Source organism: Bombyx mandarina, chromosome 20 (genome assembly GCF_030267445.1).
Source record: "Bombyx mandarina strain Sakado chromosome 20, ASM3026744v2".
NCBI classification, from domain to species: domain Eukaryota; kingdom Metazoa; phylum Arthropoda; class Insecta; order Lepidoptera; family Bombycidae; genus Bombyx; species Bombyx mandarina.
This window is the reverse complement of record NC_143226.1, coordinates 11,557,513-11,570,208: the sequence shown is the minus strand read 5'-3', so window position 1 is coordinate 11,570,208 and position 12,696 is coordinate 11,557,513. Positions and strand designations below refer to the sequence as shown.

At 36.6% G+C, this 12,696-nt stretch overlaps 1 protein-coding gene across 2 annotated transcripts in view; it reads right to left on the bottom strand.

The window, feature by feature from the left end:
- The window catches only part of B4 (imaginal disc development protein B4), a 135,069-nt gene that overhangs the window by 14,641 nt on the left and 107,732 nt on the right, over positions 1–12,696 (bottom strand). For both annotated transcript variants that reach the window (XM_028173691.2, XM_028173693.2), the window contains exons 3-4: positions 9,773–9,910; positions 9,022–9,158 (exon numbers count right to left, since the gene is read on the bottom strand). In XM_028173691.2, the coding sequence (XP_028029492.2) occupies positions 9,022–9,158; positions 9,773–9,910 (275 nt within the window). The remainder of the gene's footprint in view (positions 1–9,021; positions 9,159–9,772; positions 9,911–12,696) is intronic.

Below are 12,696 nucleotides of genomic sequence, written 5' to 3'. Positions count from 1 at the left end.
GTACAGTGCATTTCTATACTAATACTAATAATATTATAAAGAGGAAAGATTTGTTTGTTTGTTTCGAATATGCTCCGAAACTACTGGACCGATTTGAAAAATTCTTTATCCATTAGAAGCCGACATTGTCCCTGATGAACATAGGCTACTTTTTTTATTTATTTTTTTATTTATTTTTTTTGGTTTCATGTGTGTTTTAATGTTTCCGAAGCGAAGCGAGGACGGGTCGCTAGTTCTTTTATAAATTCAAACAGTTTTTTCTTTGTTTAGCTGCTTTTCACTATTTTATTAATAACAATTTCTGGAAACGGACTTTCGGTCAAAAAAAATACACTACGAAAGGTGAGTTTGAAATTTGAAGTGTCTGTGATTCTTCTTCTTCTTCTTCTTAATATTGGCTCGGCACCATTCGTGCATTTGGCCAGTGTCATTGTGTCTGTGATTAGGTACGGTCGACTTTTGATTAGCGAGCGAGCGAGCGAATTTATGGACTTGAATTTATGGATTGATTAGTACCTACTATTTGTCTATACGTGAGTTTATTATTTTTGACAAAGACAAAATGCCAGACTTACGTTTTGCTACAACCGAAGCCACACGAAAATCGCGTTTAACTTTTTGTATTTTGTCCTAAGGTCTGACCACAGCACACTATAATTTAGGATCAAAATTGTTGATCGATACAGCGCACAGATAACATATTATTTTCGGATAACGAAAAAAAAAAAAACCAAATTGTGTTTCAAAATGAATAAGTACATTAGAACCGATTTCAATTGGTAAAGTCGGAAACACGGATATCCTGATTGTGCCCGGGAAGTCCAGGAAGTCCAATTTCATATCCCAATAAGGGAGGTTAACACATGTCTATATACGCCTACGTAATATTTCAATAACCATTTAACTTAATTGGGCCCGAATGTTGAGTTACACAAATAAATATCGATGACTAAATAAAACCAGATCAAAGAACTTCCTAAGACAGTTAATCCCACACATTCATTACGGATTTTTTTTAATATTTTTTTTTTCTCATTTCAAAGACAATAATGGTTTGTTTTATTGCGTCTTGAATATAAAATGAGTTTAGGCTGTACAGTGCTTGACATTGTTTGAACATTTGGAATACAAATTATGAAAACAATGCGTCTCTGTGTTATATTTGGTTGGATATCGTCACGTCTGCACTGTTTATTGATGGACGTGATGGAACTGCTTAATCTACAATGTCCTACATTTAAAACGACAATGAAACGACTTTTAGACGAGAATAATGAGAACATAAAACCTTATGTCATCAATTTATCGTGATTAAATAATTCGAAGTCAAACATACAGCCAGATCTCAAGTAATTAACAGCCAATGCTGTGTGCAATGAAACGCAAATGACAGCCGCTGTCAATAATGGTTTGGAACTAAAATGGCGGTAGATGCACAATATTTAAAATCAAATAATAACTGATTCGTTTGTGACCACAAATAAGTACTGATCAATTCGTGACGTCAGAATAATTAGCGAGATTAAACTGTGAAAAGTTTACACATAAAATGAAGGTGGATGCATTTATGTGTGTGCATATTGTGTTTCCTTTTTTGTAAACTATAATATATTTTTTCTTTGCTCTCTCTCTGCTCACGTGCGATGTTGATAGTGGAAACTTGTTTGGTTTTTGTTTAGATAGTTTAAATACATATAATAAATGTTTCTTTTGTACAGTTTGTTTCCTAAATAAATAAATGATTAAAAAGTATGGTTACGAAATGCGAAAAAAATAAATTAAAAATATAAATTGACATTTCGATTCGCCGGCCGGCTAAGATATTTTTTTTATTGCTTAGATGGGTGGCCGAGCTCACAGCCCACCTGGTGTTAGGTGGTTACTGGAGCCCATAGACATCTACAACGTAAATGCGCCACCCACCTTGAGATATAAGTTCTAAGGTCTCAAATATAGTTACAACGGCTGCCCCACCTTTCAAACCGAAAGGCAGGCAGGAGCTGCTTCACGGCAGAAATAGGCAGGATAGTGGTACCCACCCGCGCGGACTCACAAGAGGTCCTACCACCAGTAATTACGCAAATTATAATTTTGCGGGTTTCATTTTTATTACACGATGTTATTCCTTCACCGTGGAAGTCAATCGTGAACATTTGTTGAGTACGTATTTCAGTAGAAAAATTGGTACCCGCCTGCGGGATTCGAACACCGGTGCATCCCTCAACAACTCAACACGAATGCACCGGACGTCTTATCCATTAGGCCACACGATGTTGTTGTTCATCGTCACTTGAATATTGTCTGTACATTTTTTTATCTGGTTAAATTGTTACACACGCGCATAGATGTCACAACTGAACTGCCACGTTCAGACATAAGGTCTCAACTGTACTGTATAGAGGCTGTATGTTCAAAGTCCTCTGCTTCGCAGTAGAGATTGGTTAGTTTTTTTTTTATCTATATAGATGCCTAGGTAGCTGAGAATATAATGCGCCTCATAGTGAATGGTTACTTCAGCCTAAGCTAAGATCTAAAACTAGACTAAATTAAACTCAAGAGTGCTGGTAATCACAAGTGCGAGCTCACAGTCAACAAGTAAATTCGCAAAGCAAATTTTCAATTGATAATTGTGCATTACGTTGATTTACGTCAGAGTTCCCCAAACTTTTTTGTGTCGTAGACCCCTTGCCATGTTTTTCCGTGTTGGGTAGACCCCCTACTTACCTGGTATTGATTTCCTGTAAATTTCTAACTGTAGTAAAGTTTAGTGTTAAAAACTTAAAGTAAAAACACATGTTAATTTATACATTTATTAATTGAATTTAAATTAAAACTACTCAAAATAAAATTTTGTATCTGTTATGTAAAATATACGTAACATAAAATAAACTATAAATAAAATAACAAAAGCAATAAGTCTATATTTTTAGTGAGAAGGATGAACCTGATTCTTTAATAATAAATTATCAACATTTGGCGTCAATTTCGTAAGGGTTAATCTTAAATCTCCTCGGCTAATGATGTCTTGATATTATAAGATAGTATGATGTAAGTGAATAGGTACTATCAGTGTAATAATAATAATAATAATAATAAGTGTATGTGTTGAGATCCACTATCGTGGACCCCCAAATTTTTTTTCGCTGACGTACACCCCTTGAAGGTTGTCATAGACCTTTATGGATCGATATAGACCACTTTGGGAATCACTGATTTACGTGTTCGTTTGGATGCGTGTTTCCATAGAAAAATCGATACCAGCTAGAGGGATTTAAGCATCGCAAATATGACAGTACTTTCTTACGACAACCCGACAAGGCAACATTAGCCTCAAATTATTAAATTTATAACCTCAATGACAACCGGAAGCGCTTCAGGTAAACAGATATAATAATAGTTAATATTGTGAATTTATGTCTGAGAGCGTGAACTTTTCGCAATCACATCAATTTTATAATTCACGGATGTATTTTTTTTTTGACATATACTTGGTAATTGTATTATAGATATCAATGATATTATATGATATTACAGATATCAGATACTACAGTCATATCAGTTTTGTAATTCACGCATTTTTTTTTGGACAGCTACTTGGTATTTCGTAGCTAATTTCGTCACTGATAAGTAAGGCGTGAGCCTAAATATTGGCAACCTGCTTATTTCAGCCGGGAAGGAGTCACGTGTGCCCGTTTTAAGAAACCGCCTATTTAGGTACCCTGTATTTAGGGACAGTCGTTATATAGTATATTTGAGACTCAACCTCATGTCTTATGGTGGGTCATTTGAAACCAATATTTATTATTAAACAAGTCTGGCAACATTTTTTTTATTGCCCTTGTGGGCAGACGAGCTTACGGTCCACCGGATGGTGAGTGGTTACCGTCGCCCATGGACTTCAGCAATGCCAGGGGCAGAGCCATGCCGCTGCCTACCGTTGAGTACTCTCCACAAGCCTCGTTTGAAGAAGGACGAGTCATATCGCTCGTGAAACATCGTGGAGGGGAGCTCATTTCAAAGTTGGATAGTACGTGGCAAAAAAGATCTCTGGAAACGCACTGTGGATCAGCGCAGTGGCTCCAGGTAGTATGGATGAACTCTACTCCGTTGGTGGGCGGTGCGATGGTAAAAACAATATCAAAAATAAAGCTTAAGTAGCATTTCGTATGAAAATAAGGAGATGTTTCGAGTTTTATCAGGTAATTATGTCCCTAGACCATCGATATTGAAAATTTTTGTATATTGAATCTTCTCTTCTCTATATATATAAATAAATTGCTAATCGTTAGTCTCGCTAAAACTCGAGAACGGCTGGACCGATTTGGCTAATTTTGGTCTTGAATTATTCGTAGAAGGTGAGAAAATATAAAAAAGCTCGCAATTATATAAAAACAAACAATTTTGTTTTTCCTTTGATGTGTCCCCTTGAAGTGTCTTTTATCTATCGCTTGAGGCACTACGAAGTCTGCCGGGTCAGCTAGTTTAGAATATAAATGAAACTCAGTACCTAGGTAATTCATTTTAGACTTCTTTTACGACCAGTCTTTATTACCTTAGCGAGTCTATAATTTTAGTGTAGAAATGAATCCAAGCTAATTAATCTATATAATTTCCCAAAAATTTTCAAAAGCTTTCATTTCTTCAAACGATAGTGTTGGATTCAAAATTGAAAAAAAAAATGTCAACGTTTCAAAATCGTGACATCCCTATACTGGACCCATAGCAACAAGGTTCAACGGACGGCCCTTGCAATGCAGAATATTCTTATTTATATTACATGTGAAAAGAATCTTAATATCACTGAAATTAAGTTCCATTTTCGCTTGTATCAACTACAACATAAACGTGAATCTCATTATTTTTATAGCGAAATAATATCAGCTCTAACGCACAGTCTTAAAGACTGTAATCGGATAATAAAGTTTAAGGTTTTGCTATTCTTCACTACAGGACTTGGCAACTTTAAAATTACCTTCAGATTTTTCAACAACAATTTGAAAATGTTTTAGTTCTTGGCGCATGTAACTGCAAATGTAAGCTTGTCTAACTTTTGCATTCCATTCTGATACATTTCATCGAATTTCACCTGTAAAATAAAGGGATAAGGTCGATTTTAGCGCGTTTTAAATGTTAGCGTTTATCTTGGTGAAACTTTTAAAACTATGGGACGGCGAACAAAAATAGACAAAGAGAAAAAACGCGTAATGTTCTGTCGAGTGTTAAAGTTTTTTTACGTTTTTCGTTAACATTCTTTTAACTTACAGGGAGTAGGGAACAGGAAAGGAATATCCCCGAAACAAAAAAAAATATTTCAACATTACAAAATTAACAAAACTAGAGGTCCCGCAGTAGTCGAAATTCGACTATAATTAATTGGAATTGTATAATATCACAAATTTCGGGCTACACTATAAAAAATATTAATAAAGACAAACAATATTTAATCTATTCTCCATTTGACCACAGACGTCAAGAACAAAAGTTTGACAATAAATAGTATGCATGCGTGTGTGCGTCAAATACATGGTATGTAGTGTGTGTAATGTTTTCTTTATTGATTTAATGTATCTTTTATGCATTATTTTAAAAAAATATTAGCATTATGCACTTCTTCTCATATTCTCTAAAAGTATGTCCGCGCAATTTTCGTAAAAAGGGATACAAAGTTTTTGCTTCACGTATTAATATATAGATTTACTTCCAGTGCATGACAATCAACAAACGTTGGAAGCGAATTAACAGCTTCTGCAATTTACGGGGTCAAAAACAAAACATAGTTCTTATACATAGCAGTTTTTCTACTAAACTCGCAATTACAGTACAAAATTCGTCCAAGCATAACGTAGGTTAAAAAAAGCGCGCGAATTATTTTTTTTAATTCGCGATCCGCTCTGACCTTTCCTAGTTCGCCCTCACAGCTTACATAGGCATTGGAGTGATTTTGCGTTTTGTTAACTGCTAATTTAAAATAAAAAATAAATAAAAAATCCTTGTGGTCACTGTAATTTGCTGGTGGCTGATTACTTTTGCGCATCGCTGCAAATTACTCGCTTATTACGGTAATACAGTAAAATTTGCGATGTAATTAATGTAATTACGCTTCAGAGACGTGTGAAATTGGCTGATACCGAAACGACAACTTCATTCTGGAAGTTTTAAAAATAGCTTTAAATGTTTTAGGGGTGTATTTTATTTTTAAACGTACCGTCTGGTCGGCGCGTACAATGGACATCGGCAAAACGTCACGTGGCTCCGTTAAAACTTGTTCTTATCTCGAGAATGACTTTGATTCAAATCGATTTAGGTGTTTTCAAAATATAAAGTGAAAAGATAAGTGGAAAACAAATTAAATTGAAATAATGACATACTCTAATGTTTGATGATATAAACATGTAACAGAGAAAGCCGTATACTTCGAAATATTAACATTCGATCCAAAGTATAGCTTCAATCGAAAGGCAATACATAAAAGTGTCATTTAACAAGGCAATGGTTGTAACTTAGCACGTAATTCTCACCATTAGAGACTCAAGGAATATTTTATCGACATAGAAAACAGAAATTGAACAAAATGACAATTGAAGTTGTCGTGGCGTAACAGATAAGACGTCCGGTGCATTCGTGTTGAGCGATGCACCGGTGTTCGAATCTCAGGCGGGTACCAATTTTTCTAATGAAATACGTACTCAACAAATGTTCACGATTGACTTCCACGGTGAAGGAATAACATCGTGTAATAAAAATCAAACCCGCAAAATTATAATTTGCGTAATTACTGGTGGTAGGACCTCTTGTGAGTCCGCCCGGGTGGGTACCACCACCCTGCCTATTTCTGCCGTGAAGCAATAAAGCGTTTCGGTTTGAAGGGTGGGGCAGCCGTTGTAACTATACTTGAGACCTTAGAACTTTCTCAAGGTGGGTGGCGCATTTACGCTGTGGATGTCTATGGGCTCCAGTAACCATTTAACTACCAGGTGGGCTGTGAGCTCGTCCACCCATCTAGGCAATAAAAAATAATAATAATAATAAATAAGCACTCATTTTTGTGCAACCCTGTTTCCCTATGACGACATAGAGTATATAAATCAAACTGTGTACGCGTGTGTGTGTGTGTGCAAGCATAATCGCTCATCTATGATTAATAAGACTGTAAACTTTTATTACTGCAGACTCGGACTTTTTGTTTTGCAGCATTTTGTACGATACAAGCAGTGCACGTAGGCGATTCCGGTGATGATAAATCGATATTAGACCGGCAATAAAGCACTACGCGACCGCAGAATACGGCTCATCCCTAGTTCTAGGGCGTGGTCTCGAATATAGGAGGTGGCGATTCGTTTTGTTGATTACAAAATATAAATGAATCTTGTTAATTGTGTTGTGAGAGTCGGGTATTGAACTTTTAATTTGATTCACAATTAAAAGTATTGTTCTGACAAGCTTTGCTTTTTTATTTATTGTTTATATGTAGATAGACCAACGAATGCGCGCGCACACGATCCATTTTGTTTTTGAAGTGAATCTAAAGCTCTTGTTTTTTGGTAAACGACAAAAATGTAATTGAAGAATTGTAATCTTTCAGTTGTTTAATTAATCTATACTAATATTATAAAGCTGAAGAGTTTGTTTGAACGCGCTAATCTCAGGAACTACTGGTCCGATTTGAAAAATTATTTCAGTGTTAGATAGCCCATTTCTTGAGGAAGGCTGGCTATAGGCTATATAACATCACGCTAAGACCAATAGAAACGGAGCACCAATAATAATGTTTCAAAATAGGGGCTTAAATAGCTCCTTAACATTCTAAAATTCAAAAATATTTTCACTTTCTACGTAAATGAAGTGGGGAGTAAAATTTAACGTTATGCCAAAGTAACTATTCCACGCGGACGGAGTCGCAGGCAAAAGCTAGTTAATTAATAATTAATTAGCGCGCTTAATTTAAAAGAGATGGAGAGTGTACTTTGTCCTTTTCTAGACTAAAAGAGACTAAACTAATTTTATAAAATTACATGTTTATTAATCGCTCGAAGTATTACTTTCATTTTCTTAAAATTTTAAATTAAGTCACCTCAATTCTAAAGGTGACGTTTATATATATGTAGAATAGGGATCGTAGGGCATAAAATAAAACTTTCACTGTTCCAAAATCTTCTGTTATAATAATAATTTAAAAATTAAGTAACACTTTTATTACGCTTTGCTCATCTTTTAAGCGTCTTCGCCATCTTGCTATTTCTCTGTAATTCTGTCTGTCATTATCTTTTCCCTTTCTTTCCGTTTTCACTCGCTCACATCTTAACGTTCCATTCCACGCCCTTTTCATACGTTCCGTTCTTACCAATCCTGCATATATACGTATATTACAGGTCTGGTAGCATTGGCACCGCAACCCAGCGAGTAATAACCACGACGCAATACTTCCGCTTTGAGGGTAGACCAGTCTCTGTACCAAGGCACACACAGTCTATGGGCTGCGATAACGATTTGACATTGACACTTCGCTTGTTCATTATTAAAATGTGGGTAGTTTAAAAACTTAAAAAAAACACACTCACACACACGCTTAAACACCAAAAATGTGGGAAAATGAAACAAAGTCGTTGAGCGTAACTTCTCGGGATCCTCCAAAAAGTCCACTGAAAAAGTCTCAGTAAATGACCACCATTTGACTGAGATTATATTTCATCCCATATCATCTCATCTCATTTCATTTAATTTCATTCCATGTTTCATATTAATCAACCTTATGTCATTTCATATCATTTTTCATATAGGTATAAAAATATTACATAAAAGATTAGGCTGTACGGTATGATGCCTTTGTCTTTCCAGTTGGAAAAATAAAATTACTACTACTTAATCACCAAACACCAAATTATGTAATAAAATTTGGTGTCTCATCATTGGTCCTTGATGCGTGTGCATCTTGACGTCGGCGAGCTGTAGCTATACCAAGCTAATAAAAGCGTATTAAAAATCTAAGAATATGATAAATAAATGAAGGTAAGTAACACTCACATTGCCTTGTGGGTCGATGAGCTGTGCGTACTTGGGAGCTTTAGCCTTGCTTCCGTCAGCGAACACTCCGGCCAGCCGCAGAGGAGTGCCAGGTCTCGCGGCTGAGCGCTCGTATTGCGCCCCGATCCGGCCATTATCTGTCGACAATACGAAATGAATATTTATATAGAGAGCCACCATGGATTACCAGATGAACCGACGATATGGTGAAAATCGCTGGGTCACGTTTTTTTATTTTTTTATTGAGTAGATGGGTGGACGAGTTCACAGCCCACTTGGTGTTCAGTGGTTACTGAAGCCCATAGACAAATGCACCGCCCAGTTCTGAAGTCTCAAGTATAGTTACAACGGCTGCCTCACCCTTCAAACCGAAACGCGTTGCTGCTTCACGGCAGAAATAGGCAGGGGTGGTGGAATAATTATGCAATTTACAATTTAAAGCTTAGATGGTGATACTCTCCTATGTCTATATCGCATGGATCCCTACGCGTCAGTGCACTTGTAGATTTGTGGACGCGTTGTAAATGTCTATGGGCTCCAGTAACCACTTAACACCAGGTGGGCTGTGAGCTCGTCCACACATCTAAGCAATAAAAACGAATTAAAAAAACAAAGATTATTCAAAATATTTGAACTTACTAAAACTGCAAGTATATTTTAATCTAAGCTCCACTTAGCTGTACTCAAATAAATGGATTTGTTGGATAAATGCGATTTTATGGCTCTCACGTTGGTCGTTATTTGCACTGACCTGAGGCTGGCCGCGCTCTGTAGGCCGAAATGGCCCGCGGCGAGACCATGGCGAAGGCTCGCGCTCGCAGTAATGCAGCTATGGAGCCCCGAGGCGACGCTAGGGCACCGCCGCGACATCCACACGCTGAAAACCAACCTGCAATGAAAAAAATAGGTTTTTGTTTAGCTTTAGCCAGATGAAAATACCGTCCAGTTTGATGGTGAATGGCTCTCACGTCATTACGGATCCTCCCGATCCATTAACGGTGCTTTTAGGTACCATAAGCACACTGAGTTTCTCGCCGGATCTTCTCAGTGGGTCGCGTTTCCGATCCGGTGGTAGATTCTGCTAAGCACTACTCTTGCTAGGGTCGGTGTTAGCATCACTCCGGTTTGAGCCCCGTGAGCTCACCTACTAAGAACATGACTGGACTTATCTAGGAATTCATAAACATTCCCCCTCGTAAATAGGATAAACTTTGGAGATAAAATAAAGTAGATATATTGAAACTCAGTCATACTTTTCGTTGTTCATATTTATCACAAAATGAAAGCCATTTTATAAAGTTTGGTATTATTAATCTAGTATACTGATAAAGAGTAAATAATATCAGATTATCTAATGCTGATACTTTAACTATTTAAATACCAAACAACTTATTAAATAGTATGATGAAATAAAGAATAGATCATCTCGGGGAGCGGTGATTTGTTTTGGACCGAACTGGAATATCGTGAAAGTATCTTTTGACCACCATAATACCATTATTACGATAGTTTATTAAACTATAAAATCTATCATACTATATTTTATAATACAAACAGCAAAACTATAAAATCTTTCATACTATATTTTTACTATGTTTTAGACATTTAGTGGCAAAAGTACATAAACCTTGTACAGACTACAAAAAAGAAGGTAATCAATGTGAAACTTTTTTTTTTTTTTTTAAATAAGTCCCATCACCATCAAGGTACATTCGCGCATTTAATCCCATCAGTAATGGCTGAAGCACTTTAGTTAAATCGCTTTAATTCACGCAATGGCCGCCAACAAATCATGAGGTAACAGGACAATTGCCTTTGTTATTTTTATAGACGTTAAAATGAGACTATGTGTTACGCACTGGAGTTCTAAAACGCTGCAGTTCCCATTCAACTATCTGTACAAGTTAAAGTAAACGGTCCTCAAAATTACGGGTAATATCGGTAATTTGAACTAATGACATTAAAAAAATTACATTTGTAAAATCTATACTGATATACATATAAATCTACAGTGTTTTTTACGGATGTTCCGTTATAACTACTGAATCATGCATCCGACTAACTTGAAACTTGGTATCCATGTAGAAAATACATGTACCTAATGGATAGGCTAATATTTATATGAGTATTGGACTCCTTAATAATAATCAAACCCGCAAAATTATAATTTGCGTAATCACTGGTGGTAGGACCTCTTGGGAGTCCGCACGGCTAGGTCCCATCACCTCACCTATTTCCGCCGTGAAGCAGTAATGCGTTTCGATTCGAAGGGTGGGGTAGCCGTTGTAACTATAGTGAGACCTTAGAACTTATATCTCAAGGTGGGTGGCGCATTTACGTTGTAGATGTCTATGGGCTCCAGTAACCACTTAACACCAGGTGGGCTGTGAGCTCGTCCACCCATCAAGGCAATAAAAAAAAAATTATAAAAAAAAGACAAGAAATAATAATGTTAATTTTAAATGCCCAGCGAAGCGGGCGAGTACGGCTAGTTATCTTCTATATTGAATAATAAATATTTTTTGTATAATTCTCCTTTATACCCAATCTAACCTAAGTCGATTTGTCAAATTGTATTGTAAGTATTGGTTTGGTATTTATATAAGTTTGTTTGTTTGCAATGAAACAATGTTTGTATGTAACCTCGCTCTAATATCCTGATCAGGTTCAACAGGATAAATAAAAAGACGATATTAGTTCGGTTCGCGATTACATTGTGTTTTTTTTACATATATATTATTATATTTTATTTTAAGACCATTGACGGGATTAGCTAGTAGTTTTTAAATGGTTTTGCGCTGCACGATTCTAAAATGAATTGAAGCGGGCTTTAGTAGATCGTAGATGGTAGACGTCGTAGATGTCTCTGGGCTCTGTTAACCACTTAACACCAGGTGGACCGTGAGCTCGTCCATCCATCTAAGCAATAAATAAATAAAACACAGTTCTAAAATGAATAGAAACGGGCTTTGGTACGGGTATAAAAAATTTACAACAGCCAACATCCACTTCTAGGTGTGACGTCAATGTCCCAATTACATCGTATAACAGTTGTCTCATCATTCAAGCCGAAACCAATGTCTACTTCGTGGCCAAAATAAGCAGAATTACCTATTACCTGTAGCTTCAAGACGCCCTACCAAAAGCAAGCTTTGAAACTATTATTCAACTTCTTAAAGGCGCGTCGCTAAGCGCTCGTGCGAAGCAACTTAAGGGCTAACTTATGCTCTCTATGTAACCTTTAAAGGCAGGTTTTTAAGTTTTTTTCTTTTTATCATCCGATGGCCTGTCGTTCATAATAAAACGGAGAGCGAATAATTCAATTTCGTAATAGAATAAAAAAAACGCGGATAACTTGAAGACGGGTAGCGTTTCATGAATAAATCTATTCTCACTTTTTACGACTGAATGACAGCTTTTTTTTATTGCCTAGATGGGTGGACTAGCTCCCAGCCCACCTGGTGTTAAATGGTTACTGCGGCCCATAGACATCTACAACGTAAAAGCGCCACCCACCTTGAGATATAAGGTCTTAGCATAGTTACTACGGCTGCCCCACCCTTCAAACCGAAACGCATTACTGCTTCACGGCAGAAATAAGCAAGGTGGTGGTACCTACCCGGGCGGACTCACATGAGGTCCTACCACTTACCACCAATAAAAATTACAAATGAT